This window comes from Cadophora gregata, assembly GCF_030347475.1.
Source record: "Cadophora gregata isolate MNR1 chromosome Unknown scaffold_13, whole genome shotgun sequence".
Taxonomy (NCBI): Eukaryota; Fungi; Ascomycota; class Leotiomycetes; order Helotiales; family Ploettnerulaceae; genus Cadophora; species Cadophora gregata.
In genome coordinates, this window is record NW_026695936.1 from 349,026 (window position 1) to 376,832 (window position 27,807).

General features: G+C 47.6%; 7 protein-coding genes across 8 annotated transcripts; 5 read left to right on the forward strand and 2 right to left on the reverse strand.

Moving 5' to 3' along the window:
- The first annotated feature begins 589 nt into the window (after positions 1–589).
- On the forward strand, positions 590–1,452 carry ONS95_003597 (uncharacterized protein). Its single transcript, XM_058496912.1, has one exon. The coding sequence runs from the start codon at positions 757–759 to the stop codon at positions 1,267–1,269; it is 513 nt and encodes a 170-aa protein (XP_058352854.1). The 5' UTR covers positions 590–756; the 3' UTR covers positions 1,270–1,452.
- Positions 1,453–1,582: 130 nt separating this feature from the next.
- Positions 1,583–8,000, forward strand: ONS95_003598 (uncharacterized protein). 2 transcript variants are annotated; one of them, XM_058496914.1, is made up of 15 exons: positions 1,583–2,847; positions 2,905–3,430; positions 3,483–3,709; positions 3,758–4,037; positions 4,095–4,328; positions 4,379–5,175; positions 5,231–5,393; positions 5,443–5,793; positions 5,855–5,978; positions 6,030–6,101; positions 6,154–6,269; positions 6,324–6,942; positions 6,991–7,071; positions 7,125–7,499; positions 7,555–8,000. In XM_058496914.1, the coding sequence occupies exons 1-15, from the start codon at positions 2,626–2,628 to the stop codon at positions 7,811–7,813; spliced, it is 4,446 nt and encodes a 1,481-aa protein (XP_058352856.1). In that variant the 5' UTR covers positions 1,583–2,625; the 3' UTR covers positions 7,814–8,000. The 2 variants fall into 2 exon arrangements, with proteins under 2 accessions (XP_058352856.1, XP_058352855.1); XM_058496913.1 differs by lacking the exon at positions 1,583–2,847 and having other exon boundaries at positions 3,116–3,430; positions 3,758–4,328.
- A 4,287-nt stretch (positions 8,001–12,287) lies between these two features.
- On the forward strand, positions 12,288–14,306 carry ONS95_003599 (uncharacterized protein). The gene is made up of 2 exons (XM_058496915.1): positions 12,288–12,809; positions 12,883–14,306. The coding sequence occupies exons 1-2, from the start codon at positions 12,513–12,515 to the stop codon at positions 14,008–14,010; spliced, it is 1,425 nt and encodes a 474-aa protein (XP_058352857.1). The 5' UTR covers positions 12,288–12,512; the 3' UTR covers positions 14,011–14,306.
- Positions 14,307–17,143: 2,837 nt separating this feature from the next.
- ONS95_003600 (uncharacterized protein) lies at positions 17,144–18,883 on the reverse strand. The gene is made up of 4 exons (XM_058496916.1): positions 18,317–18,883; positions 17,763–18,234; positions 17,466–17,681; positions 17,144–17,408 (listed from the first exon to the last, which is right to left on the reverse strand). The coding sequence occupies exons 1-4, from the start codon at positions 18,512–18,514 to the stop codon at positions 17,371–17,373; spliced, it is 924 nt and encodes a 307-aa protein (XP_058352858.1). The 5' UTR covers positions 18,515–18,883; the 3' UTR covers positions 17,144–17,370.
- Positions 18,884–18,932: 49 nt separating this feature from the next.
- MET6 (methionine-synthesizing 5- methyltetrahydropteroyltriglutamate--homocysteine methyltransferase) lies at positions 18,933–22,633 on the forward strand. Its single transcript, XM_058496917.1, has 4 exons — positions 18,933–19,209; positions 19,396–19,734; positions 19,799–20,018; positions 20,083–22,633. The coding sequence occupies exons 2-4, from the start codon at positions 19,724–19,726 to the stop codon at positions 22,150–22,152; spliced, it is 2,301 nt and encodes a 766-aa protein (XP_058352859.1). The 5' UTR covers positions 18,933–19,209; positions 19,396–19,723; the 3' UTR covers positions 22,153–22,633.
- Positions 22,634–23,472: 839 nt separating this feature from the next.
- Positions 23,473–25,845, forward strand: ONS95_003602 (uncharacterized protein). Its single transcript, XM_058496918.1, has 5 exons — positions 23,473–24,009; positions 24,093–24,359; positions 24,415–24,576; positions 24,633–24,900; positions 24,951–25,845. Exons 1-5 carry the CDS (start codon positions 23,751–23,753, stop codon positions 25,720–25,722), a joined length of 1,728 nt encoding a protein of 575 aa, XP_058352860.1. The 5' UTR covers positions 23,473–23,750; the 3' UTR covers positions 25,723–25,845.
- Positions 25,846–25,900: 55 nt separating this feature from the next.
- On the reverse strand, positions 25,901–27,471 carry ONS95_003603 (uncharacterized protein; the record flags this gene model as incomplete). Its single annotated transcript, XM_058496919.1, has 5 exons — positions 27,373–27,471; positions 27,215–27,320; positions 26,591–27,134; positions 26,006–26,534; positions 25,901–25,933 (listed from the first exon to the last, which is right to left on the reverse strand). Exons 1-5 carry the CDS (start codon positions 27,400–27,402, stop codon positions 25,901–25,903), a joined length of 1,242 nt encoding a protein of 413 aa, XP_058352861.1. The 5' UTR covers positions 27,403–27,471.
- Positions 27,472–27,807: the final 336 nt, after the last annotated feature.

The window sequence follows — 27,807 nt, forward strand, 5'->3', positions numbered from 1 at the left end:
CGAATGTCAACATCGGTGGACAAAGATTGTTGACAACTATCAAAGTGGACTCCGAGTGAAGGACGCTTGCAAGGTTGAGAGCCTTCGAATGTTGATGGGTATGAGGAGCTGCCGTTTTGATTCATGTTACTGTTCGCCATACTGCCTCGATTTCGATTATGAAAGGTTATGATGAGAGCTGAATGATGATATGTTTTCGGTTGGCTTTGGAGGTCTTTTCGGCTGCTGCTATTCAGAAGATAAGTTACAGAGATTTCCTCTTTTCAAACTGCTGTTCGAGTCAGGAATTGTGCAAGAAGTCTTGCACAGATACAGGGTGTGGATAATGGGACCTTCCTTTCGTCGTACCCTTTGTGTGTGGAAAGCTTACAACTACAAGTCAGGTGAATACTTGTTGATCGTGTATGCGGGGTGTGACGTGAAGCATGACCACACAGGACAGCTAAAATGCTCGACGTGGACTTGATGTAGTTTGATTCGAGAGTGACTGCAGAAAATACCCGGCAAGTGCGATGGCTCAGACTTTACAAGGTCTTTGAAAACGGTGGATAGTTCAAAATTGTTCTCAATCCAGTATTCGATCTTAATTGCCAATGCAAGTGGTGTTAATCATATGGGAGTGCGAAAACTCAAGGACGAATTATACTGATTCTGTCGATCGTACCTTCTCTTGTTGAGAAGATCACAAAGGCTATCTGTGTTCGAATCCTATGCCAATAGATTTTCAGAGTGATGTAATGACCCGAGGGTAGGCAAATGGGGCATGGTGACGCGCAGTCTACTCTTACGCGTGGACAGATCCCGAACTTTCCAGCGCCAATTTTGGAGCCCGTTCGTAACAAACATTTGATTTCTTTGACCATGAACACTCCTAGCTCCATTACCAAAAAAAAAAAACATCGGATGATCCAAAAGCATCGACGTGGTGTCCGAGAAGCTCAGAAAGACGGAGCCATATCTCCGTGGCATCTTCAACAAGGGTACCATGGAAAACAACGTGCCCGTCTCATATGGGATCGTCACTTGTCATCGAGAAACCACACATATTCAGCTTTTGGCGTGAAGCCTTCTGCGTCACTGGGATGGGAGACTAAGAAAGTAACATCCTTCAGCCGCAAAGTCATTGCTCAGCCTGGACATTTCAAGCAGTACAAGGCCTCGCTAGTGCCGGAAGAATCGCACAAGCCTGCAAATGACTGGAGAGGCTCAAGTGCAACCACCTGTGTTTCCAAGCAATCAACTCGCCTGAAGCGGTATTGCATCTCGTAATGGGCGTTATTCCACGAGTTGGTGGCGACCTGGGAGACTGATACTTGACAGGTGGGGCCATGTTTTTTGCCGGAGCTCAAGCTGAGCATTGATTGACAGCAGAGGTATGTATGAATTGACGTGGTCACACAGATATCCCAGCTGTATGGTGATTCGGTGCATCATTGTGATGCAGGATGCTGTTGAGCATGGACGTCGTCAAAGTTCAAATGAGGTCTAGGCCAGATACAGGCTAGTGTCTCGGCAAGCGAGGCTAAGTCCTCAAATGAGCCAAGCGCAGTAGCTTTCTCTAGACGACATCTCATCCCGTCTTCTGCATCCCGTTGATGTGCCCTGGACATCCTCGACCCCAGACCGCAGGGCACGCCACCTGCGGTCCGTTCAGCCCGTCCTGGAGACAGGCCATCTTGTTTGACCGCGCTATCGGGGTAGCCTCTTTGACCGGGCTCAGCTCTCTTGGAGTTGCGGGGACGGCAAGTTCCAGATACACAAACATCTTGTATCAACCTTTGGGGGTCTATCATCTAGATCCTACGCGGGCCACACAGGGAACTAGATGCCCTCCTACATTATATTTGGGCAATTAAGTCCAACATGCTCTAGTTCAGCTATCACGGCCCCACTTGTGGCCATCCACCGCTCTGCTCAGCTTCTTGCCACTTAGTATTGATTGGCTATGGGCTTACTCATGCGTGTCTTGTAACCACTCGAATGCTGTAACGAGAGGATTTTGGCCTGCTTCGTCTCGTTACCCCCCAACATTTCCTAGATTTTGACGTGATTTACGAAAGCTCGTTCGGAGTCGATTTGCACGTCTGGCTTGCTCCTTGGCTTTGTTCACGTGGACCATGATCATTCTATCATCGCGATCTTCGTCTCCAAGCATGTCTATTTGAACAGGCCCCACGAGCTGTCGAGGTTCTACGATCGGCCGATGACATATTCAAGCATCTCATCTTGCGAGTCGGCCCATGCAAGCTGTCGATCTCCGTCCAACAAAACCACGTAGCCTCACCTGTATGTCTTTTCTGGGAGTCGATCCGGCTATGAAGCTCTCTGTCAGTGCAGATCAGAGCCACTTCCGGTGTCTCGGATTAACAGTGCCTTCCACGTTGAGCTCTTAGACTCGATAACCTACATGCAGTATGGCTCCCGGGCTGAGGTCAGAGTTTTTTTTGCCAGCTCGGAATGCTTGAGTGACATTGAAGCGCATCATTTTTGCCATACCCAAGGATTTGAGAAGCACTGCATACCCCCGTCGACACTTTCCTATAATTTCGCAAAGCTGTCGTATCATGCTGTCTATCTGTACTTCCCTCCAACGAGAGAAGTCATTCTATTTTACACCACGTAATCATGGACTCGGAAGTATATGCTTTGTGCGAGAACAGAGATGACACGTTTGGTCCTCATGCTGGCAATTGTCGCGGTGGTTTTGACTTCACCTTGATGTTCGAGGAAGTTGTCTTAACCATACTTCCACTTGCCTTCATCCTCCTTTGCGCGCCATTCCGAATTTTTTATCTCTTGAAGAAGCAGTCAAAGGTCAACCGGAGCTGGCTTCTTTTCGGAAAATTGGTCTGTATTCGTGATCCCGGTACCTTTCTCCTAGGTGTTTCGCTGACTTGATGAAAGGCATTTTACGCTGCTTATGAAGTAATAAGTCTCTGCCTCGTCGTGAATTGGGCAGCGCCGGGAGCTTCGAAAACGAGTGCCTCTATTCCTGCGGCCGTGTTGACGCTTGTTACATTCCTGATCCTTCCCATCCTTTCCTATGTGGAGCATACCAAATCGGTGCGGCCTTCGTTGCTCCTTAATACCTACTTTCTCATTTCCACTATTTTCGATGTGGCCCGCACTAGGACTCTATGGCTCAAGTCTCAAGACAAGAACGCCAGCAATTTCACAGTCGCTCTTGCCTTGAAGGTCGTCATCCTCACTCTGGAGGCAGTGGAAAAGCGTCGAATTCTCAAGCCAGAGTTTCATTGGTATCCCACCGAAGCAACCAGTGGCATCTACAATACGAGTTTGTTTTGGTGGTTGAACGAGCTGCTTCGTCAAGGGGCTCGACAGACCTTATCTCTTGACGATTTATTTGCACTCGATAAGCATCTTATTTCGAAGAACTTACATCTTTTACTAGAGGCAAGTTGGATGAAAGGTATTCCACTCGAGCACACCCTATCCTTACTCCATCTGATTATATGTCATAGTAAATTCGCGTGGTGCACACACCTTACTTTGGTCAACCTCGCGGGCACTCAAATGGGCCCTGCTCTCTGCGGTCATTCCCCGCCTGGGACTGACAGCTTTCAACTTCTGCCAGCCATTTCTCCTTCAGCGCGCCATTGAACTTTCCCAGCAACCTGTCACAACGGCCTCAACTAATGTTGGCTATGGACTCATTGGCGCTTACTTTCTGGTATATGCTGGCATTGCGGTAAGTCCCTCAGCAAAGTTGTGAGAAGTATACTGAGTCGGATTTCAGGTTACAACCGGCCAGTTCCAGCATCTCACGTATCGGGTCATTACGATGATCAGAGGAGGCCTGATTTCGATGTTGTATGGAAAAGCTACAGAGCTTAGCCTCACAGCAGCAGATCCTTCTTCCTCAATGATATTGATGAGTGCAGACATTGAAAGGATAACAACCGGCTGGCAAACCATTCACGAATTGTGGGCAAACTTCATTGAAGTCGGATTGGCCATATATCTGCTGGAGAGGCAACTGGGTGCTGCTTGCGCAGTGCCCATTGCGGTAGCAATTGGTATGTTGACAGGCATTAAGAACGTTGAAGTGGCATTAACATAATCTCGTTCACTAGTGTCAATGGCAGGCTCCCTGGTCGCAACAAGTCTGGTCATGTCTCGTCAAGCTCTGTGGCTTGAGGCAATTGAAAGGCGTATCGCCGCAACTACCGAGATGCTCGGATCCATGAAAGGGGTGAAAATGTGCGGCCTCACCGATGTACTTTCCAAGGAACTTCAGCATTTGAGACTCGAAGAATTGCGAATATCAAAACGATTCAGGAAACTACTAATATGGAATATGGGATTCAGTGAGTTTGCCAACACCAGATGAAGTCAGCTACTAAGTAGTTTGCGATAGCTTATATCACACCAATTTGCGCACCTATTCTTACCTTCACTGTCTATTCCGTGATAGCTCGCAACCAAGGGAATGGTGCCACACTCGACACCGCAAAAATATTTACCTCGCTATCATTATTTACGTTGCTAGCTGATCCCCTGCAGTCGCTCATAATGTCTATGGCTACATTCGCAGGATCAATTGGTTCCTTTCAACGCATTCAAGAGTTTCTTTCAATAACTCGTCGCGTAGACGAACGAAAATTGAGTAGCCACTTCTCATCGCCACGTTGCCACAGCGATGCGTCGACCGAAGTCATCACTGCCATTCCAGACGTGGCTGACGATGTTGAAAACGAGAAGTCCATTTTTGAAACGCTTACGGACGACATGCAACTCAGCTCCGTTGATGGGATTCTTGTTGTCGATGCAACATTTGGTTGGAATGCAGACAGACCCGCTACATTGAAAGATATCACTTTCAGGATTCCCCGAGAAAGCATATCAATACTCATGGGCCCGGTCGGATGTGGTAAATCTACGTTACTCAAGGGGATCCTCGGTGAGGTACCTCTACTGACTGGATCCGTTCATTTGCCATCCTCCGAGATTGCTTTCTGCGATCAGACACCTTGGCATATGAATGGCACTATTCAGGAAAGCATCCTTGGCGTCTCGGAAATGGAGGAAATATGGTACTCTACTGTTACTCGAGCATGTGCTCTCGACGAGGACTTCAGTCAGCTGTCACGTGGAGATCAGACATCCATTGGCAGTAAAGGAATATCCCTGTCTGGAGGCCAGAGTCAACGCATCGTAAGTCCGGCTTAGTCTGGCTTCTTCAAACATGCATACCTTCTGACACACACAGGCTCTGGCACGAGCAATATATGCACGGAAAAGGATAGTTGTATTGGATGATGTACTTGGCGGCCTGGATGTTGATACCGAGAATCGCGTCTTCCACAATCTTTTCGGGCGCAACGGTCTTTTACGAAAGCACAGCACCACTACTTTGATAACTTCTTCATCAGGTGCGTACATCCGCTCATCTCATCTCATTCTTGCTAAATTGTGTCATAGCGAAGCGTCTACCATATTCGGACCACATCATTATTCTTTCTAGCGATGGCCAGGTTGCTGAACAAGGAAATTTCAAAGAGCTCAGCTCAAGCGGTGGCTACGTTTCAAGTTTTGGCCTTCCGCCACCAGACTGGAACTACGAGCCACCACGACCCGGCAAAGGTTCCCTTGAAAGCCAGTTGACTGAAAATTCACTTTTGTCATCCGAATTGCAGCGATCTCCTGGGAAATCGGACAGGCAGACAGGCGATGTTGCAGTTTATCTGTACTACGTGAAAGCTGTGGGCTGGATTCCTACTATCATCTTCATCATCGCCATATCCGCCTTTGTGTTTTGCATGTCCTTCCCAAGTGAGTCATGCTACCCCTCCGTCCATATCTCAAATAAAATGTATCTGACATGTCTTTTTAGCAATTTGGATTAAATGGTGGGCGGCCTCAAACGTCCAAGCTCCGAACCAGAATCTTGGTTACTATCTTGGGATTTATGCTATGTTAGGTGTTTTAGCTTTGTTATTCCTTGTAGGCAGCTGCTGGTAGGTCTGCTTTCAACTCAAGAGAAATTCAAAACTTACCTACTCATTTAGGCAACTGGTAATAACTATGGTTCCCCGTTCTGGAGAAAGTTTTCACAAGATCCTGCTGAAGACTGTTCTCAGGTGAGACCCGGACATTATGCATTATACACGGAAACTAATGATTGCCATGAAGTGCGCCTATGTCATTCTTCAATTCAACAGATACTGGAGTTACTGTCAATCGTTTCAGCCAGGATCTTATGCTCATCGATATGGAGCTGCCACTCACTGCTTTGAACACCGTGGCAAGTATGTACCAACCTTCCGTGGTACCTTTCGCCGTGCACGTACTGACTTTGTTAGCTTTGATTCTTTGCATTGCACAGATGATTCTGATCGGAGTTGCATCTACCTATTCGGCCATTTCTTTTCCCATAGTTCTCACGGCTCTTTATTTCATTCAAAAGTTCTATCTGCGCACTTCTCGGCAGCTCCGTCTTCTGGATCTTGAGGCCAAATCGCCTCTATACTCTCAATTCATGGAATGTATTAGCGGCCTAGCGACAATAAGAGCCTTTGGATGGCAACACGCCTTGGAAGAGAAGCACACAGCACTCTTGGACCAGTCCCAAAAGCCCTTCTACTTACTTTTTGCGGTCCAGAGATGGTTGACATTTGTCCTAGACCTCATTGTCGCTGCAATTGCTATAATTCTTATAACCCTCGTTGTGACGCTTCGGGGTATCATGGACCCAGGCTTCGTGGGTGTCGCACTTCTCAACGTTATATTGTTCAGTCAAAGTATCAAAATGCTTTTGACATTCTGGACCAACCTGGAAACACACATTGGAAGCATTTCTAGGATAAAATCCTTTACTGCAGACACGGAAGTAGAGAACCTGCCAAATGAAAGTGCTTCGCCTCCGCCTGACTGGCCCGCTAATGGCGCAATCGAGTTCAAGAATGTTTCCGCTGAGTACAAGTAATTTTACTTTTCTGACCAATGGATCTTTTGACTAACCTTTTCCAGAGCAGGTGAGCCGGTACTCAAGAACGTCACTCTTTCAATCGATGGCGGGGAGAAAATTGGAATCTGTGGACGGACTGGGAGGTATGTAGCATCGATTCTGACGCTTCATGCAATATCTGAACGTTGATACACAGTGGTAAAACATCATTTGTACTCAGCATTTTCCGTATGATAGAAATGAGTAACGGTTGTATTACGATTGATGGCATCGATATCTCTACGATACCACGCCAAGAGGTCCGGTCGAAGATTATTGGCGTCCCTCAAGATTCATACCTACTCACTGGCAGCGTTCGCCTCAACGCTGACCCTCATCGAGTTGCAGAGGATACGGCTATTGTTGATGCGCTCAAGTCAGTCCATCTATGGGACAAGGTCAAGGAGAAGGGCGGGCTGGACACGGATATCGATAAAGTCTTCTTGTCGCATGGACAGAAGCAGCTTTTCTGTCTCGCTCGTGCCATGTTACGCGAGAGTACTATTTTGATTCTTGATGAAGCTACTAGCAGGTCCGTATCTTTCACTCAGAGAAACTGCTTTAAAATCTAACACGCCTTACTATAGCGTCGATTCGAAGACAGATGAACTGATGCAGCGCATCATCAGAGAGCGCTTCTCAACACATACAATTATTGCAGTCGCGCATAAACTGGACACAATCCTGGACTTCGACAAAGTTTTGCTCCTCGATGAAGGCGGACTCGTCGAATTCGATAGCCCATACGAATTGCTTTCGGACGAAACATCTGCGTTCCACAAGCTGTATTACAGTTCGCATGCCGATGAAGAGGAGCTGGATGATCACATTACGTTGTCTGAGTAGAGCATTTGTCATATTGAGGGTGGAAGTCAGCGTGTTGAAGGGGGCGAATTGTAGGCAAGAGTCATATAATTATGTTTGTTTGTTTACAAAGTTCACTCTTCGTGTGTAGCTAGTTCTTTCCAGCCACGTTCGTTCTGTACAAAGATACTCCAGTCATATAGAAACAATTGCATTTCAATCCACAATCAACTAAAGTCAAGGTCAGAGAACGTCAAGCCTGGGGAACCTGGATTGACGATGTTGCGAAACACAAAATAATGCGCATCAGCCTCCTACCCCGCAATGCTGATCTCCTTGCCCTGAACGCCTCCCGCTGATCCCTAAGGCTCTCCCGCTGTTAGTGCGGCCATCAGGAAGTAATCCCTGACATCCCTACCAAATATTTCCCATTTCTAGTTCTAGCTGTTTTATACTTTCAGTTTCTTCCCGAAAGGGTTTTCACGTTTTGTCTTCGAAGTTCCTTGGATGGCCATCCCCGAAAGCCCGCAGAGCCCAGCACGGGTCTTCAGCTAGGCATGGTCCGCTCCAATTGCAGTAAGTGAAGGGCGCTCAGCCCGTGGCTCCCCAGCCATTCTGCACCTCGTATATGACTCAGGAACCTATCAGCTTTCTCGGCGGTCAACCCACTTTTCCTGGAGGCCGCATTGGGAGCGAGAAACTTGGCATCAGAACTTTGTGCCTAAATTGCCATTAGCCGGGATATAAACTTTGTGATGATGGAATCAGGGCATCAGTTTTCTAGCTTTGCCATCCTTCCAATTGTATGATCGTCATGAATGATTTGGCACCCATGCTCGCCATTGTACCATTCGTCGGTCGTAGCAATCTCCCAGAGAAGGGCTGAGAGCCTGTCTCATCTTGCAGTGTGTATAAGGGCGATCGTTTACAATACACTCTGTCTCTGAATCAACCAATCTCTCTCCAGTCCAGAAGAAATGATGCGGCCTGTCGGATTCAGACTTCAGGTGGCCGGAGGATAACGTGGAAAGTTTCGTTGGGTACGCGATTTAAGGCTGCCAAGCGACTTTTGAGTTTACCAGTAAATGACCTCAAACATCATCAAATACATCATGTTATTCCTAATCTGGCATATGCGTACAACTAAGTTTCAACAGCACGGAACGTCTTGTTTCTTTGTTCCAAGCCCGCCACAGACATCACTTCTTCAAGTGGTGCTGGTTTCCTGCATTCAAGCGCATGCAATGAGGTATTTCTTTCACCTGACCAGATCGACATTTTCTTCGGGGCTGGCACGAGTTGCAGCTGAAATGCAGGATCCGGTATACCAAAGTTGCCAACTCATGCAATTCCTGCTTTGCAGTAAACTGGTACGCTACTGCTTATGCGAGCCGCTCGCTCAAAGAGGACGCTTAATATATGCAGTGTTACATGTATATATTATTATCTGTTTTAAGGTTCTTTCAGGGACCAATTATAGCATCAACAGTCAGGCTCTTCCCGCTCCCCCGGAGTGTGCTGCGGGGTAGCAGGGATAGACAGAGGGAGATCAGATCCCCGAAGTCGGGGGATTTGCGCACTTTATCTCTGGATGTAACGCTGCGCTGGAACATCACGACTTCATGTACCAAAGCCAAAACACCACTTCCCCGTTGTCGTGTAGCCTTGTGATTCATCGTTGTACTTTGACAGGTAGCACAGAGTGCTTGGCTAGCTACTCTTGAAAAGATGAATATATTTTTCTCGTGATTTTATGCCCTGGTCTGCTAGAATCTTGACAGGAGGAAGATGCATATGGCGGTACCTTTGTCGGCCAGCCTGTCATAAATTTTCAAGAGACGCTCAAATATGCAGGGACATCATCGAATAGGGTTTACCGGTTAGAAGGAAATAAATGAATACGAGCTCAACTTTCCCAGCAGTTTGATTCAAGCAATGGCGTTGACATTCCTTGGACCCTCCATGACCTTAATTACGCCATCGTTTTAAGTGAAGATACCACCAAGGAAGTCCTTCAGGAGGCTTGTGGCGTGCGGGGAGCACGGGTGGCTGATCACTATTTCATTTTCTCCTGACCATCAAAGGTGCCACGTTCTCATACGGTGTGGGTAAGGCTGAATATCTCATGCTCCACTTTTATGAGTGATATTCCATACCAAGCTTTTGAAATTTTGAACAGCCGTAGACTAATATGAAAATCCTCCAAATCCTCCTAACGGAAAGACAAAGCTCCATTCCGAAGCAGTGGCGGTTTCCAAGTCAGGAAGGGGGTTCCTGGTTTGCGGTAGGAGATCAGCAGAGAACGTGCCCACATACTCTGCAAAATGAGGTTACATTATGCTTCAGGCTCAATAAAGTTTTATAACCACTAACTCAATCTGGTTATTGCATTCTGTGCCGTCCCGTCTGCCCAGCCTATTCAAATATCCAAGCCGTGTCCACACTTCGTAATGCACTTTCATCGTATCAATCCAAATCTGCTTAGAAGATCATCTTCTTCAGTTCTGGTCATTCCTTGTTTTGACAATGGGATTCCTCCTTCCGATCTGTCCATTATTTCTCGATCCTGCAAAATTATCACGGCACGCCAATGCAACCACGGTGTCGATCACCTAAAGATCAACGTTCGAGCAATTTAGGTCTCCTGTTGGACGAATCTAGACAAAAGTCTCCCGACTTGTTGGTAGAAGTCTGGAATTGAGACATGCAGGTTCTAGCTCAGTTCTAGTCCATGATTGACTTTTCTCTGTTTGGACGCGGATGGTCAACACCGAAAACTTTCGATATATCTCCGCGAGATTCGGCGAGGGATGGCATACTCCATGCAGGATGCCAATGATGCAGGAGGTCGCCGACTTGAAGTAAACAGTGAACGCAACATGTCCAAAGTGGCTTGCTGAGGGAGTTGGCAAGACTGACATCATTGACTTTCAAGAGCCATCTGTCCAAGTTAAGCAAGCTGCACTGGCGACGAGCAGTGCTGATCGGTGGAAGGTAGCTCTCCGCTTCGAACAGCTCACAGCTCTTGAAATCCTCCTCCAAGTGACAGGATTGATTGAATTCCTCTGACAGAGGCAACCAGAAACGTGATCCCAGGATGGAACATCATGTCGTTCACCTGGGAGCTGGTCGGTGAGCCCTGTTCAAGTGCTTTTTGACAGCTACCAAGGAGCTTGGAACATCACTCCTATCATATACTGTAGAAGATGAAAGCTCCTGATAAGACTATGGAGAAGCAATAGATGTTTGTTACAAGGAAGAGTATGGCAAACATCACTCTTCATCGACGCAGTCGACCACTGTAGAAATAACTCAACAAAATTCTTCAATATTTCAGACATTGGTTCCTTGTGCTGATAAATGCTACTGACTTACATTTGAAGTCTTTTAATGCTTGGTGACATGTCCTAATTGTCTTTCTTCTTACAATTTTTCTTGACACGCCTTCTCTGCTTCAATCGTCTGGTTAGCCTGGTTTGTCATTCTATACTCGAGCGGCGAGGAAATTTGATGTCCTACTCATATGGCAAAGACTCTTTGCTGTTGTTAGATCGTGTAATCCCAAACCCAGCCAGAATATCATCAAGTGATCTCCTTATCGCTCAGGTCGGACTCGTGCTCCCTGTTGATGCCTCCCCTCTTCGTTTTGCTTAAGCGGAGAGTCCGACCCCCGCGCCTTGTTATGAGAAAACTCATCAAACTTTAAGTGAGGAAGCATGTTGATATTGAAGATCTTCTTCAATAACAAAGAGCAGCAGGTGCTGCCGGTGGACATCGTCTTTTTTTGTTTTGGCTGTGGAAGCTAGAACAAGCTTGCAAGCGTTTTTAGGTCTTTAGGCAATTAGAAGTTACCTCACTTACAATGGGTGTATCAGGTGTCATAACTAGATCATTGGCTTTGTTCATGTCGAACTGGGTTATTTGAAGCAATCTGAGAAGTTGGTGTATTCACCCTGGAATCTCGCTTAACAATAACAATGAAATCGCTTAAATGACAAACTCAGCAAAACAACATTGCTTGATAGATAATTGTTTGTTGAACGGTTTCTACACTCTTATTTATTGACAACGACTGAATTTGTTTCCTATGCCACTATTTAGATATAAGTGAGCCGAAATATGTGTCTGTCCACGCAGCCTATTCGTAAGCATCTCAAATACAAGGCTTTCACGTTCTTCCTTCCAAGTGCGCTGAATGAGCTAGATCTAAATTCTATTAGCGAAATTTCAATCTTTGTCGCTGTTTGGGTTTACGCGTATCTTTCACTCAAACTTTCACTGGGGGCTGCGTGCCAAATCATGACACCATGGCACAAGATTAATTCTCGATGAGTCATCGGCTACTATCAATCCCAATCCGTTCACCCAATCTCCCGATTCACTGTGGAAAATAGATTTTCAGGCTTCTCAGACGCGCTCTTCTAGCTAGCGTGCTTTTGGACGACCTTTTGAAAACAAAAACGCGTCCTCCTGTCACCGAGATTTCAACCAAGTTTCAAGATCGACAATTACAACACAACGATAACCTTGACCTTCAGATCCAGAACCTCCTTCAGAAGAACTTTCAAAAGAGAGACTTCACCACCAGAATCTTGCTCAAACTACCCAAGTATCAAAGCTGTTCAAGCAACGCTGCGAGTCTACCTCGATAAACAATCTCTTCGAGTCCAGCATACTCTCCATCTCTCAAGCACAGTCTTCCAAAAAGCACATACCTCCACATAGTCGGAAGATCTTCGAGATGTCTTCATCAGCATCCCCCACTCGCCAGCTCCGTTTCCGCACTGCCCGTTCCGCCAACATCGGTGAGGCTGCGGCTACCCGCGCGTACGTTGAATGTGTTTGGGACCTCGCTAAGGCAACACAAGAGGCCATTGTGTTCAAGGTCCAAATCAAGAACATTGAGAAGCAGATCAAGGAGGTTATTGACAATCCATGGGGGCCACATCTAACCGAGGGCGAAACCCACGAGCTCAATAAATGGCGCAACCAATTGCGACCAAAGATGCTCAGCTGGGTGACCAATTCAGAAGTTAGAGTAAGTTTTAATCTTCTCTTGGACTCATTCCAATCCTGAAGTCATTCATTTATACTCACTAATATCTCTACAGCATCTGCGGATTAAATGCGCGGAACTTTACAACAGGTATGTTGAGGAACGAGGCAAGAAGGGGCTTGGAGCATACGAAGCTCCTACATTCATTATCAACTGCTTGGAAAGTCAGGAGCGCCTGCACATTCAGAGGAAGTTCGACATCAATCGAGAATCTCTGATCATGGCCAACCCAGAGTCTGAATTGTCACACCAACAAATCACCGATCTCCGAGCTGCTGCCGGCAGAGGCAGAGCTGTCTATAGAGGCTGTTCGTTGATCAAGTCGGAGTACACTGTCGAGAAGGAGCTTTTGGCCTTGCAAGCTGCTGGCAGTGTAGTCAACAGCTACAAAGCCTGGATTCCTATCAGTACTGCAAGACTTGCCGGCACAGATGTATTTGGTGCCCCTCTCATCGAGGATCCATGGATGGGTTACTTCACAACCCTCGGTTACCTGCGGCTGGAAGAGCTTCTTGCCACTCCTGTTCAACCTCTCCCAGCAATTCCTGTGTTGGCAGCATCCTCTATTGCAAATTCATGTACTGATCGTGGTCAACACACTCAGCCACAATCTTCTCGTTCAAAGATTGTCTGGCCACAGCCACCTGCTGCGGACGATGATGACGACGATGCGAGAGACTTGAATCCACTTCCTCCACATCCACCTGCACCAGAACCAATCCCCGTCTCTGTGCCTGTGTCTGTACCTTCACGCACACCTGCACAACGAGCAGTGAATCGAGCAGTATCTCCATGGAGACCAGCATACGCACCCTTCCCACCACCCGCTCCTCTCCAACATCCCCCATTCCATCCGGCGCCCCCTCCACCGCCTCCTGCCGCCCCAGTCAACCACAACAACCCCTTCGGCCGTCCCCTCCCTTACAACCCCACGTATCAACAACCCCTCAACCACCCTGAGACCAATGTCCAGACAAAATGGAACAAAGTCCGCGGGAATACCCCGGCAGGTATCGATGTCTTCTACTACGACAAATTGTATAATCGCAAGGACTCAATTCATAAGGTGGATCGGAATGCGGCAAAGATGGCGAGGGAGGATGGGACGACGCGGGATTTGGCGCTTGCTGAGATGGTGCAGCGGGAGCTTTTGCCGCAGGGGTTTAGGGATGTTCATCCTTGATTTTGAGGTGGAGTTTGGGAGTTTGGATGTTTGGGACATTCCGGTAGATTGGAAAGTATGGGAAACCAAGGTCAGTTGCAGAGATGGAGACCTGCTAGATTTATTATTCTTGGTTGTGGACTGGAGCATTGAGATTGTGAGATACGATTTTTGAAGATTGGTCATTGGGAGGAGTTTCAGGAAATGACACGCGCAAGCGCGTGGAAATCATGGTAGTAGGAAGATTAATGGAGTCTGCGGAACTCAACGATCAGAAAAGGCTCCTGCAATGCACAGCATTGTATAGCATTGAGTGGAGATAATTACTTTTATCTTGCTGATTCTTCCTTTTCTTTTTTCGGCCGTTGAAAAAATAGATCCATGTCGAGCAGTACTTAAGGTTCACCAATTCCACCGAGGTCCGGACATAAATCGATTTACAGACCGTGAAAAGAGACAGACTGCTGAGAACGTATATGAATCATCCAAGTGACAGGTTGAAGACTTATTGAAGTTCTTAACTTCATGTGTTCCGCTGGCTCTCGAACTTTTGTAAATTTTCCATCCTCTTCGACCAGGGCAAACGGGAAGGTTGACATAGCCGATGTAAACACCACGTGAGAGCCACACCTCCAGCGACATGCAACATGTTCCGATTCAGCCTCTGTTAGATGCATAATTCCAGCAACTAATTCATGCCTCATTTTCAAGATTTTTAGTTAGAGATATGTTTCACAAGGTGTATATACACACATTTTAACACCATGCCTGTCGGCGACCTGCCTCTATTGGAAGTCAATGTTGTTCATTCCAGTTCTGATAATAACAACGTTCCCCTCACTATCTAAAAACTGAATGGAACCAAGTCTTTGAGCCTATCAAAAGACAAAATAGGATTCTAGCTCTTCCTTTTATCAAGGATTCACCTCAAGTTCCCTAGGAAGAAAATATCATCCCTGCTTGCAGTGTAGTCGCTCCACAGTCTTCCCTTTCGACGGCTATCCATACTATTCTGATTTCAACTTTGACGCTGGCGCTGACTTTAACCCTCGAATTCACCCTTCGAATTCACTCAAAACTTATTTCTCGCGTGAGATCCATAGAACTTGAGTACAACGACCCAACAGCTAAATCTTTAGCGTTTTTCTTTCTCCCCCGATTCGCTTCCGCTCCTCCTCAAAGAGAGAGGGGAGTCATGACAAGTTTGAGGTTTGCGATCTATGAACTTTTCGGGTCTATGACGGCGACGGTGACAGTCTATCTGCACCACCAACTGAGAAAGAAACACAGTTGAATAGAAAAATACAACTGCAAACTTTAGATACACTCCTCATCAACTTTCAAAGCTCTCTCCAAAACCATCCAGCCCCAACACCAACTCCCACAACCAACCCGCACCATGTCACCCATGTCCCCCCCTCCTCAGTCCCACATTCCACAACCCACTCAGCAACCCGGCCTCCAGTGCAATCCACTCCACTACCTCGAATTCGCATGGAACCAAGAAAATTGGACGCAAGAATCTACCGTGTATACCTCTATTGGGAAACAAGTCCTTGCTGCTCTGTTGAGAGGAATAAGAATGGCGAGAGTAGGAGTGGATTGAGTGGATCAAGTGGATTAAGTGGTGCCCGGTTGTTGGAGGAGATTGAGGCGTATAAGAGGGATTTGAAGAGGTTGTTATTGGGGAGTCATAGGGATTTGGGAAGAGCGGGTTGGATGAGGTAAGTTTATGTACCTATCTATCCCAGTACTTTGTGCAAAGGATATTTGCTCCCCCCTTTAGAACCACTCACTATTAACCTCTCCATTGAGACAAGCCACAAGCATCTTCCAAAAAAGAAACATCTCAATAACCACAAATCCACCCGCCAAACAGCTCCGAACCCAACCTCCTTAGCCAACCTCCACACCGCCTACGAATCCTCCATGACTTCCCAAGAAAACCTCCCCATCTACTCCACCCTCAGATTCGGTATTGACCCTAGTAAGTCGCCAAAGCGGCTAGCTATACAGAGGAAATACGATACGTAGAGAGAGGCGCTGCTTATGCAAGACGCATGATGGGTCGCTGATGGAGTTTGGGAAGTTGGGAGGCTGGGAGGTTGAAGTTGAGGTTGAGGAGAGGGGTGGGTGAGGATGGGATGGGTAAAGATGATGGGTAAAGAGAGAAGTGGTGAGGGCGAGGGTGAGGGTGGAGTGGTGGGAGTAAGAGTAAAGAGAGGGGGAGGAATGTCTACAGAGGGCGTGTGCTGATTGAGAAAGAGCTGTCGATTGGGAGGGACTGGAAGAACTTAATGGTGGGGAATACGGGTTTGTGAGAGAGGGTATAGGTAGGTGTGTGGAGAGGATTGATTTGGATGGATGATGAGTATCGTACCGAGGAAAACGAGGGGAGGGAGGGCATGATCAAGAGCCTTCCTCTGTCCCATGTCCAGAACAAGTACCAACAGTAGCACCACCATCAGCCAGCAAGATCACCCTCCCCCGTTCTCGCCACGGCCGTCCCATTCCCAACTCCCCAACTCCCCAACTAAACCCCATCCTCATCCTCAACCCTCAATCACAACCCCCTCAAAAACACAGCAAATAAACTCGGATTCGGCAGCAGGCGCGGTAAACCTCCTGGTAAGATCTCTGAAATCCGAATGGGATATCGCATTTAACCGTGCGGATTGGATTTGAAGGGTATGGCGAAGGGACGAACGAGCACGAGTGTGGGTAGGAGGAGGGAGAGGGAGAGGGAGAGTGGGGAGACGAGGGATGTGGGATGTGATGGTTGATGTGTTGGTTGTGAGGGGGCCAGGGGGTGGAGGGGGTTTAGAGATTTGGGGGTTAGGGTGGGGATGGGGAGGAGAGGGTGAGAGGATAAAAGAGGGAGGAGGGAATGTAAAGAAGATGAGAAGAAGAAGCAGGTAGAAGGGAGGAGGGGAGTTTGGAGAGGCGGACTTTACCGGTAGTGATTTATTTGGCGGGTCGATATCTCCAAAAAATTAAAATGAAAGACTTTCGGCATCTTGAACGACAAGTCTGTAAAATTCCACGTGAGACCCACGACTGAGTGCCCTAGTTAATTTGGTAGCAAAATAGAAAAGTTCAGACTCGTGGAGAGACAGCAAAACATTATCCACAACAAGCAAATGGATCTTTACAACTGGTATGACCGTGTTGGGGAGATGCTTTTGCGTTGATATATGCAAGTAAATCAATATCGTGCATGATGAAACAACGCAGATGATAAGCAGCAACCAGAATGGAACGGAAATGAAAAAACTTCGCAATTGGACTTGGGGAGAGACGTTTGATTGAGGTTTCAAACCGGCTCCTAAATGAAACAATGATAGAGCAAGATCCCTGTATATCCCACGAAGAGAAAATCTTTCACTTCTTAGGTTTGACAGCGTAAATACTGAAAGAACCTGTCGACACCATCAGAAGTGTAACTTGCTGTTGTTGTGGAAGAGGGAAATACTTACTAACCCACTCATTGAAATCGATGTCCGCAACTCTCTTTGCTCGTATTTCGGCCGATTCAGACTCATTTTTTGTATTTGCATCAGCTCCACAGCATGAAGTAGCTGGAGCACAGCAAGAAGATCCGGATTCTGCGGCTTTAGAAGTACCTATTTCGCCTGCTGGGACGCGTTCCTTGTAGATATTGAGATCAGACTTCTTATCCACGATGAGAACATCTACACCTCTATCAGTCAACTTCTCATAAAAAAAAAATAGAAGATTTCAAGAAAATGGCAGCCCGAAAATCCAATTCATACCTTCAAACCCCACCTCCCGCAACCACCGCTCATACTCCCCCACCAAACTAGCACCCCCCACACAGCCCACAAACAACCCCAAATCCCCCCTCATCTCCTCCCCCAACTCCCTCTTCGCAAGGATATCACTCACCGCCAACCTCCCTCCCCTTTTCAAAACACGAAAGCATTCGCTGAAACAGAGTTTCTTTTTTTCTGGGGGGGCGAGGAGGTTGATTACGCAGTTGCTGATTATGCAGTCTATGGTTTCGGGGTCGAGGGGGAGGGTGCTGCTGATGTCGGAGAGGATGAATTGGATGTTTTTGGGGTTGGGGTTGGATTTGGGGTTGAGTTTGGAATGGTTGGTCCGGGCGAGGGAGAGCATGTCTGGGGAGCAGTCGATTCCTATTGCGTGGCCGGAGGGGCCGAGTTTGAGGGAGGCTTGGAAGATGTCGAAGCCGGCGCCGGAGCCGAGGTCGAGGATTGTTTCGCCCTGGATGGATTTTAATCTTGAATTTTGAATTGAATTGGGTTTTCAGTCGAGGAAAAGGGGACGAAGAAGAGAGAGGGCACACCGGTTTGATTCCTGCTATGGCTAAGGGGTTGCCGCAGCTTACGCCTAGGTTTGCACCGGAGGGGATGGCGGCGAGGTCTTCGGGTGTGTAGCCGAATGAGGAGGCGGCTTTGAGGGCGTGGGTGTTGTTGGGGGTGGGGTCGGAGCGTGCGAGGAGGGAGTAGTGGGTGTTTACTGCTTGGGCTTTGGAGGTGGACATTGTGATTGTGGTTGATGGTTTCTTGGTTGGAGCTTATGAGGGGTTTTATGAGTACTGGGAAGGATGGTCTGCTATTGTGCTGTGAGGGGAAATGAAACAGGCAGAGAACAGGCGAGCGGGAAAGAAGTGAGATTTGAGGTGGAAGTTAATGATTGGAAATAGTGAGAGAAGTGATGAAGAAAGGAACCACCTTATGAAGCCTTGAGATGGTGTTGATCTGAAGGTGGACTGTCACTGCGATCTGTCACTGGTAAGGCTTGAGAATGATTGGTCAGTTTGGCGAGTTGTCTTCGCAAGTTCACCTGTCCATGAATGTTTGGCAGAGAGGAACTACATCCTTTAAAATTAAAGACGAATCGCTTTCATGACTTTTCTGACAATAGAATGATATTTCAATAAACACCTGACAATCAAGGCCATATACGACTAGACTGAAGCGAACTTGAAGTAAACACAGTGTCCTGACAACCACTCGGGAGCTTTCCGGAATCGGGGCAAGCCCTGCCCCTGCATCGGAGGCTCTACGGAGGACCGATGCCATCGGCAACAACGCAATTTTCTGCAGCTACAGTAGTAGTAGCTTTATTGACGGCGAGGAAGTGCAGATCGAGTCAGCATTCATTCATATTAATTGCTTGCCTGCTTGTCTCCGAACTGAAGTCTTTCTTCTTATAAATGAGTATCCAGATTCCAGGGTGAGAATAATAAAATAACTTGACAATCTGTCCAGCAATCACCAAACCAGCACACACCTAGCTTATCCTCGTCCCTCGCAACATCGAGAAAGCTCCCTTCCTTCCTCCCTCCAAACTTCCAATCAGAGTTTCGAGAAAAGCTAATCAACCGCCACGTGATCCCACGCTAACCCCCACTATCACTAGTGCTAACGCCATTTTGCGCCCCTCACCTGCGCTCACGCCAACACTCTCCCACCAACCCCTCCAGTCCAGAGAAGAATCAAAATTTCCCTCACACCGCTCTCCTTCTCTCCTCAACATCTCCTCCTTCCCCTCATATCCTCCCCAGAATCACTCCAGAGGGATTTTCCACTGCTACACTTCATTGCTTCTACTCGTTGCAATAGAATCACATATCTACCCCTCTTCCGAATACCGGAACGAACCGACTTCAAAGCACGCTGTCGTTCGTGTTGGTTGAGTCTTACATCAATTTCTCCGTTCGACTCTTTGTTTCTTCACAACCGCCAACATGGTTCAATCGTAAGTTACAGTCCTCGCAGACCTCATATATATCTGCAGCATGCTAACTTGCTGTTTGCAATAGATCCGTTCTCGGTTTCCCCCGCATGGGTGTTCTCCGTGACCTGAAGAAGGCAACTGAGGCATACTGGGGCGGCAAGCTCTCCCAAGCTGACCTCCTCGCTGAGGCCAAGAGACTTCGTCTTGCACACTGGAAGATCCAGAAGGATGCCGGCGTCGATATCGTTCCCAGCAATGACTTTGCTCTCTACGATCAAGTTCTCCACCAGATTCAGGACTTTGGTGTAAGTTTTCCCCCGAAGCAGACGTGAGGCAGCTTGGCAGATTACTAACTTTGATTCTGCACAGGCCGTCCCACCCAGATATACCAAATACCAGCTCGACCCTATCGATGAATACTTCGCTATGGGCCGTGGTCTCCAGCGTGAGGGTGTTGATGTTCCCAGTTTGGAGATGGTGAAGTGGTTCGACTCGAACTACCACTATGTCAAGCCAACCCTACAAGACAACCAGGAGTTCAAGCTCACTGCCAACCCAAAGGCAGTTGTTGAGTTCCTTGAGGCCAAGGAGGCTGGTATCACCACCCGCCCAGTCCTTGTCGGCCCTGTCTCTTTCCTCCAACTCGGAAAGGCCGACCGTGACCAAACAGTCGACCCCATCGACCTCCTCGAGAAGCTTCTCCCAGTTTACGAGGAGCTCCTCACCAAGTTGAAGGCTGCCGGTGCTGAGACTGTCCAGATCGATGAGCCAACTCTCGTTCAGGATCTCCCAGCCAAGACCAAGGCTGCTTTCAAGCCAACCTACGAGAAGCTCGCTGCTCTCGGTGACAAGATCCCCAAACTTGTCTTCGCCACCTACTTCGGTGATATCGTCCACAACATCGAGGCCGTCCCCAAGGACATCTACGCTGTTCACGTTGACTTGGTCCGAAACCCAGAGCAATTGAGCACCGTCATCTCTGCTCTTGGCCCAAAGACTGTCCTCTCCGCAGGTGTTGTCGATGGCCGAAACATCTGGAAGACCAACCTCAAGCGTGCTATTGAGACCGTTGAGACCGCCATCCAGAAGCTCGGAAAGGAGCGTGTCATCGTTGCCACCTCCAGCTCCCTTCTCCACACCCCACACACTCTCGCCAGCGAGAAGAAGCTTGACCCAGAGGTCGCTGACTGGTTCTCCTTCGCTGTTGAGAAGGCCTCCGAGGTTGCCGTTATCGCCAAGGCTGTCACTGAGGGCCCAGCTGCCGTCCGTGAGCAACTCGAGGCTAACGCCAAGTCTATGCAATCCCGTGCTTCTTCCACACGCACCAACGACCCCAAGGTCAAGGAGCGTCAATCCAAGATTACCCCAGAGATGTACAACAGACTGTCCGAGTTCCCCACCCGTATTGCTGCTCAGCAAAAGTCCCTTGACCTTCCTCTTTTCCCAACCACCACCATCGGTTCCTTCCCCCAGACCAAGGAGATCCGTATCCAACGTAACAGGTTTACCAAGGGCGAGATCACTGCTGAGGAGTACGAGAAGTTCATCGAGAAGGAGATCCAAGATGTCGTCAAGATCCAAGAGGAGCTTGACCTTGACGTCTACGTTCACGGTGAGCCTGAGCGTAACGACATGGTGCAATACTTCGGTGAGCGCCTTGATGGCTATGCCTTCACCACCCACGCCTGGGTTCAATCTTACGGATCCCGTTGCGTTCGTCCACCTATCGTTGTCGGTGACATCTCCCGCCCAGCACCAATGACCGTCAAGGAGTCCAAGTATGCTGTCTCCATCTCCAAGAAGCCAATGAAGGGCATGTTGACTGGTCCAATCACCTGTCTCCGATGGTCTTTCCCTCGTGATGATGTTCACCAGTCCGTCCAGGCTGAGCAACTTGCTCTTGCTCTCCGTGATGAGGTTGTTGACCTTGAGGCTGCTGGTATCTTCGTCATCCAAGTCGATGAGCCTGCTCTCCGTGAGGGTCTTCCCCTCCGCGCCGGAAAGGAGCGTGAAGCCTACCTCGACTGGGCTGTCAAGTCTTTCCGTCTCTCCGTCTCTGGTGTCCAGGACTCCACCCAGATCCACTCCCACTTCTGCTACTCCGAGTTCCAAGACTTCTTCCACGCCATCGCCGCCCTCGATGCCGATGTTCTCTCCATCGAGAACAGCAAGTCTGACGCCAAGCTCCTCAAGGTCTTCGTCGATGAGGCTTACCCCCGCCACATCGGTCCAGGTGTCTATGACATTCACTCTCCTCGTGTCCCAAGCGAACAGGAGATCAAGGACCGGATCGAGGAGATGTTGCAATACCTCAAGCCAGAGCAACTCTGGATCGATCCTGACTGTGGTCTGAAGACCCGCCAATGGTCGGAGACAAAGGCCGCCTTGACCAACATGGTCAACGCCGCCAAGTTCTACCGCCAGAAGTATGCCAAGTAGAGCATTCTTCTCTCCAACCCTTTTCTTTTCTTCTTGGTGTAGTTTGGGGCATGAGCGATGATGATATTACGAAATTTTGTAGTCTGAAAGTTTTTGAAGCCAAGCAGTGGAGACGATCTCAACATCGGCGTTTCTGGCAGGGCATTAAAGACAAAAGCTACTTCGTGTTTTCGTTTTCTTTTTGAAAAATCTAACTTGGAGGGCGAGCGTGCGCTTTTTTCAACAGCATCGGGTAGTGATGATCCATCAACCGGACATCTACAAATGGCGTACAAATTTGCAAAGGATATTATTGGAGCTCTGGAAATGGTGGGGCTGTAGATGGATGGATGGATGGATGTGTATTCTCTCGTGTACGAGAGGATGATAGATGATTAGAAAAGTAGAAAATATACCCTCTTCAACCGGGAATTTGGATGTCTTCTTCCAACTTGATACTTGATTGATTGATTGATTGATTGATTGATTGATTGATTGATTGGCGTGTGAACATGATGAGTGGTGGTCGTGTCTACGGAAGGTAATATTACATTAAATTACTACAGGTGCGGGGATTAAATTACTACAGGTTACGTTTCCCCGCACCTGTATTGTGATTTCTTTCCTTTATTGTTATATATCGGATCTCCGTGACAGTATCTCAAAGTCTTCAAGTGTTTCGCCTAATGAGTTATTACTTCACTCACTTTGTTGTTATTATTATTTGCATTCACAAGTTTGGCTGCTTTGAAGATTTGTTGCCATGAAATCGGCATTTCAATCTCCTTGAAAGCTTGAATACCATCTCTGGTTGAAGTTCTTCGGATGTGTGCTATTTATTTCCATTTAGAGCCAAAGAAGGAGTATGCAAAATGGATATCACGATGCTATTCCTTCCTTGTTGGGGTTCTCAAGGCAGACGCCCTGCGAAGATCCAGTGATCTGTCAGCATCTCATGTCCAGACCACATACCTATCACTTCAGGGACATTTGTGGCGGTGACGTTGAATTATAGTGCTTTTCTCTCTCAACACAAGCATAAAGTGGGTGTCAAGCATGAAAGAAGGTCGGTCACAATACCAGATAAAAGAGTCCCCAGAGACTTGAGAAAATGTTTGAATAATGGTACAAGATTAGCAAGATGTTTAACAAGCTGTTAAAACAAATTAACTCTCAAAAGGCATACCCTCTCGTCTGGACGTGCCGAGTTCCACCGCGGCACAACCAACGAGATATCTCAAGATGGCCTGGTGCTGACATATGCCACCACACACCCCTGGAGAAGACAAGCTCATTGACAGGTTGACCGCATTTCCTGACAGGTCAAGCAGCATTACGATATCGCCAATCAGAAGCTTGTCTCGGTGACAAGGTCTACTTTAAAATTCCCAAGGGACTTGCGATTCCCCCTCGAGAACTAAATCTCGGACTCTCTTGTGCAATATTCAATCACATGATTGACCTGCTTTGCTTTATTGACAAGCTGTGATTGAAATCTCCCTTATATCTTACATTCATATCTGCAGTTGAGGGAACTACGTCACTTCAAGAGGAGTTTCATTAACAACCTTTTAATTTAATTCTCCGCCTCTGCAAATTATATATTTTCTTTCTTCAACATGGCAGACGAAATCAAGCTCTCGGATCAACAACCCCAGACCCCGGGAGTCAGAAATGTGGACTCGATTACTCAAGTACCTATTGAGACTTGCCCAGATACCACGCGAAATATTATTTCGACTGCAAAGCCTGATGATGAAGAAGTCATAGCCAGCGTACCTGAAGAAGTCGAATACCCTACTGGGATACGCTTCGCGATACTCACAGTATCACTCATGCTCATGGTATTCATGGTCGCTCTCGACACAACTATAATGTGTAAATCCTCACGCTCAATTCTCACCATCTATCCATATCCAAGATCCAATGTATTCAATATCTGATCATCTTTCTCATACCAGCAACCGCCATCCCGGCAATCACAACCCAGTTCCACTCCATCCCCGACATTGGATGTTACAGCGGGGCTTACCTCCTGCCCGTCATGGCGCTGCAGCCCTCGTTTGGCAAGATCTACACGTTCTTCTCGATCAAATACGTTATGCTTTGTGCTCTCCTTCTGTTCGAGACAGGATCCCTCGTTTCTGCTCTGTCGCCAAATTCCCCTGTGTTCATACTTGGGAGGGTGGTGAGTGGGATTGGGGGTGCAGGGATTTTTGGAGGCGGAAGTACGTTTACGTTTTCAAATCTCCCTTTCTGTCTCACTGTTCTAACTCAATGCAGTGATCTTGATCCAGCTCGCCGTCCCGCTGCGTCGTATAGCTCTCTACTTGTCCGTCATGTCAAGTATGTATGGCGCGGCGGGACTTACAGGACCACCTGTGGGAGGTGTCTTCACAAGCAGTGCACGATTAACATGGCGTTTCTGCTTCTACATCAATCTCCGTATGTCTTGCCATGACGCCCTCGTGCGTTTCTCCAGTCTGACATAACTGTCACAGCGTTTGGTGGGATTTCGGTTCTCCTGATGCTCTTTGCTTTCCGCGAGCCGAAGAGAGAGAAAATGAAGCTCAGTGTTGAGGAGAAGTTCAAGAAGATGGATGTGATAGGCACGACACTGTTTATCTCAAGTATGGTCTGCCTATTTCTCGCGCTTCAATGGGGCGGGAACAGTATTCCCTGGTCGAACTCGACGGCTTGGGGTCTGATGCTTGGGTTTGGTCTTCTGCTCATCGCCTTTGTCGTGCTTCAGTTTCATCTTCACGAAAAGTCCGTCTTCTTACTTTCCATCACGTGTGATTTCAGCTCACAGACTTCAGCGCAACGATTCCACCCCGTGTCTTCTCCGATCGAAGCGTCGTTCTCGCTCAATTGATAGCAATTTTACTTTCTATCGGGACTAACACCCATACTTTCTACCTGGCATTCTACTTCCAATCAGCTAAAGGTCTGTCTGCGTCAGCATCGGGTATCCGATCGCTACCATATCTGCTCTCTGTCACGTTCACGGAACTCTTTGTCGGTGCAGGTGTAAGCTGGACAGGTTGGTACAACCCATTCATGATTGTTGGAACGGCTATATATGTGATAGGCTGTGGTTTGTTGTGTACACTTCAAGTCGATACTGGTGCAGGACATATCATTGGATATCAGATACTGGCCGGCATCGGATTTGGTAGTACACTAGCATTGTGTGCGACGGTTGTGAGGGTCAATGTTAGGGATGAACATATCCCTGTTGCGGGAGCACTCGCTTCTTTCGCTCCATCTTTTGGAGGTACATTGGCTGCTAGTATTGGACAGAACGTCTTTCGGAGATCTTTGGTGGACAAGTTGTTGCAATCTGTCTCTCCCGAGTTGACAGCACAGATTGTGGACGCTGGTGCGAGAGGTGGCGTCGATGTGGTGGCTGATTATCAGAAGGGCTTGGTGCTGGACGCATATAATCATGCTGTGAAGAAGACGTTCTTGGTGAGTGCTATTGTTTCGGGGGTAGCGTTTGTATGTACGCTAGGGTTAAGGTGGAAGAAGATCAAGAAGAAGGCTCCTGTGGCCCAGAGTGTTGATGCTCCTCAAAGTAGAGCAATTTGACTGCCTGGGATGAGGGGGACGTATGATCCTCCGACTGCCAGATGCAAAGCTAGGATATAAGAAAGAAGAGAGGTTATATGTAACGGCTGAGAGCGAAATTCGCGAGATAGGATGGTTATAATATTCTATTTTCACAGCCCTATATTCTCTCATTATAGAGCAAAGGCAGCATTGGATCTTAATGAGATAGCCGCACGGAAGTTGCGATTTCCTTCCCAAGAAATTAACTCAATTGAGCCCAACAGGAGACAATATCAAACAAACATCATTGCTGCCTACTCACCTTCAAATCAATACCCTCATTACCAAACTGGCTTCTGTTTCCCATACGAATACCACCTGCTGTAAGGTGTTTCGCATAATCCATTATATCATGCTCCATCTCTTCCTCCGAGATCTCACCTCTCATCCTCTTCTCCAACAACAAAGCATCGTAGGCCGCCTGACTTGTACTAGCCGCTGTATGAGGACGGAACCCAGCAATCGCATCTCCCATAAGTAACAACTTGGTATCGAAAAATGACATTCGAGGCGAAATGACATCCGTTATGCACTGCACGAACGGTTGTTCCGTATTGCGAACCAGCTCTGCAAACGCTGTGGGGAGGTCTTCGGTGGCAGTTCGCTTAATCTGCTCTTGGAGATGAGGTTTGATCTTCCCAACTGGCATCGAGAAGTGGTGCCGATGCCCATCCACGTCCGTCATCAGATCTTGGTACTCGGGCGAGTCTTCGGCGTAGTTGCAGTACCACACCCAATTCATAAGTCTCGATCCACGCTCAACGCTTCCGTTCTTGCCTGGAATGAGATAGCTAAGTTCGTTCAGTCTTCGCTTGTGTTTTGAGAACAAGATGGTCGGTCAACTTACGCCAATATTTGACATCCGGGAGCATGATAGAACATGAAGTGATCCACGAACGTCTCCTTCATCAGATCCGAAGCTTCATTCTCAGGCACTGTACCCCTCCAAGCAACATACCCCACGTATTTCCTTTCCACCTCTGGCAGCAACAATTTCCGAATCGTTGAGCTTGGCCCATCTGCAGCGAGGACCATATCCGCTGCTTCTTTCTGTGTTCTTCCCTCACCGTCTTCATACTCAACCTCAACCTGATCTCCGCTGTCTTTGACATTGATTACTTTCCTACCATACAAATACTTGGCATCGCCCTCCCCTGTCTGCTTTTCTGGTACAATGCAATAATCGCTTTTGACGCCATCAAAGCAAGCTCTCAGTGCACTGTACAGCAAATCCCAGCTGACCATCTCCTGTCGCTTATCGTTCTCACTGATCACCTTTCCTTGTCTGTCAAGAGTGCGGCGAAGGTGGCTGGGTACGGATAAGTGACGATTGATCTTGACGTGTTTTGAGAAGTATTCTTGGGCTTCTGGTCCGAAGACTATTCCAGCTCCTGTGGTTGTCTGTTTAGAGAATTTCATAGAGGATTGATTTAATGGAATTCGCATGCAGGGCTTGAAATAGAGAGCCCACCTTGATCCTGCAACATCGCTGTCGGACTTCTTTCAAAAATTCGTACATTATGTCCCAGGTGCTTCAACATCAATCCGCTCATGAGTCCACCTAATGATCCTCCAACCTGAGTTTGTAAGTTTTGAGTCTTTGCAGTGTCAAGGAGCGGGGGCTCTCACAATGATAACATCTCTGGTCTTTGTGAACATTTTTGGCTCTTCTTGAGCAGTATTATTACGATTCGAAGCAAGAAGATAGACCAAAGATTTATTGATTAGATATTATAATAATGTACTTGGTTTAAGATCGTGCTCCGAAAGATGGGATTCCTTAGACCGTATCCAGTTACGTCATGAAGGGAGATCACACGTGACAAGAATTTATCCATCCGATTTTCCAGATAAGATACCATCATTTCTCAATTTCTTTCTGAATGTAATAGTCCCTTCCAGAGACGATATCTCCGAGAAAACTTCGTGTACTTGCACATGGTAGAAAGTTGAGTTTGTCGTCCCGATCGCGAGTTCTCATCCCGAGTAGCCCTCGGCCGAAGGGGGTTGAACATCACCAGAGGTTTAATTAAGTAACTTGTCATTGAAAGCTATTGCAAATGA

What these genes read in the sequence shown, in the direction of transcription:
- ONS95_003602 (XM_058496918.1), top strand. Translation starts at nt 23,751, where the DNA reads ATGGCAGACGAAATCAAGCTCTCGGATCAACAACCCCAGACCCCGGGA. An exon ending in TCTCGACACAACTATAATGT is followed by an intron (nt 24,010 to 24,092) that starts GTAAATCCTCAC and finishes TTCTCATACCAG; the next exon opens with CAACCGCCATCCCGGCAATC. An exon ending in CAGTTTCATCTTCACGAAAA is followed by an intron (nt 24,901 to 24,950) that starts GTCCGTCTTCTT and finishes CACAGACTTCAG; the next exon opens with CGCAACGATTCCACCCCGTG.
- ONS95_003597 (XM_058496912.1), top strand. Translation starts at nt 757, where the DNA reads ATGGGGCATGGTGACGCGCAGTCTACTCTTACGCGTGGACAGATCCCG.
- ONS95_003599 (XM_058496915.1), top strand. Translation starts at nt 12,513, where the DNA reads ATGTCTTCATCAGCATCCCCCACTCGCCAGCTCCGTTTCCGCACTGCC. An exon ending in TGACCAATTCAGAAGTTAGA is followed by an intron (nt 12,810 to 12,882) that starts GTAAGTTTTAAT and finishes ATATCTCTACAG; the next exon opens with CATCTGCGGATTAAATGCGC.
- MET6 (XM_058496917.1), top strand. An exon ending in ACCAGATTCAGGACTTTGGT is followed by an intron (nt 20,019 to 20,082) that starts GTAAGTTTTCCC and finishes GATTCTGCACAG; the next exon opens with GCCGTCCCACCCAGATATAC.
- ONS95_003600 (XM_058496916.1), bottom strand. Translation starts at nt 18,514, where the DNA reads ATGTCCACCTCCAAAGCCCAAGCAGTAAACACCCACTACTCCCTCCTC. An exon ending in CCATAGCAGGAATCAAACCG is followed by an intron (nt 18,235 to 18,316) that starts GTGTGCCCTCTC and finishes AAATCCATCCAG; the next exon opens with GGCGAAACAATCCTCGACCT. An exon ending in GCGGGAGGTGGGGTTTGAAG is followed by an intron (nt 17,682 to 17,762) that starts GTATGAATTGGA and finishes ATAGAGGTGTAG; the next exon opens with ATGTTCTCATCGTGGATAAG.
- ONS95_003598 (XM_058496914.1), top strand. Translation starts at nt 2,626, where the DNA reads ATGGACTCGGAAGTATATGCTTTGTGCGAGAACAGAGATGACACGTTT. An exon ending in CTGCTGAAGACTGTTCTCAG is followed by an intron (nt 6,102 to 6,153) that starts GTGAGACCCGGA and finishes ATTGCCATGAAG; the next exon opens with TGCGCCTATGTCATTCTTCA. An exon ending in AATGTTTCCGCTGAGTACAA is followed by an intron (nt 6,943 to 6,990) that starts GTAATTTTACTT and finishes AACCTTTTCCAG; the next exon opens with AGCAGGTGAGCCGGTACTCA.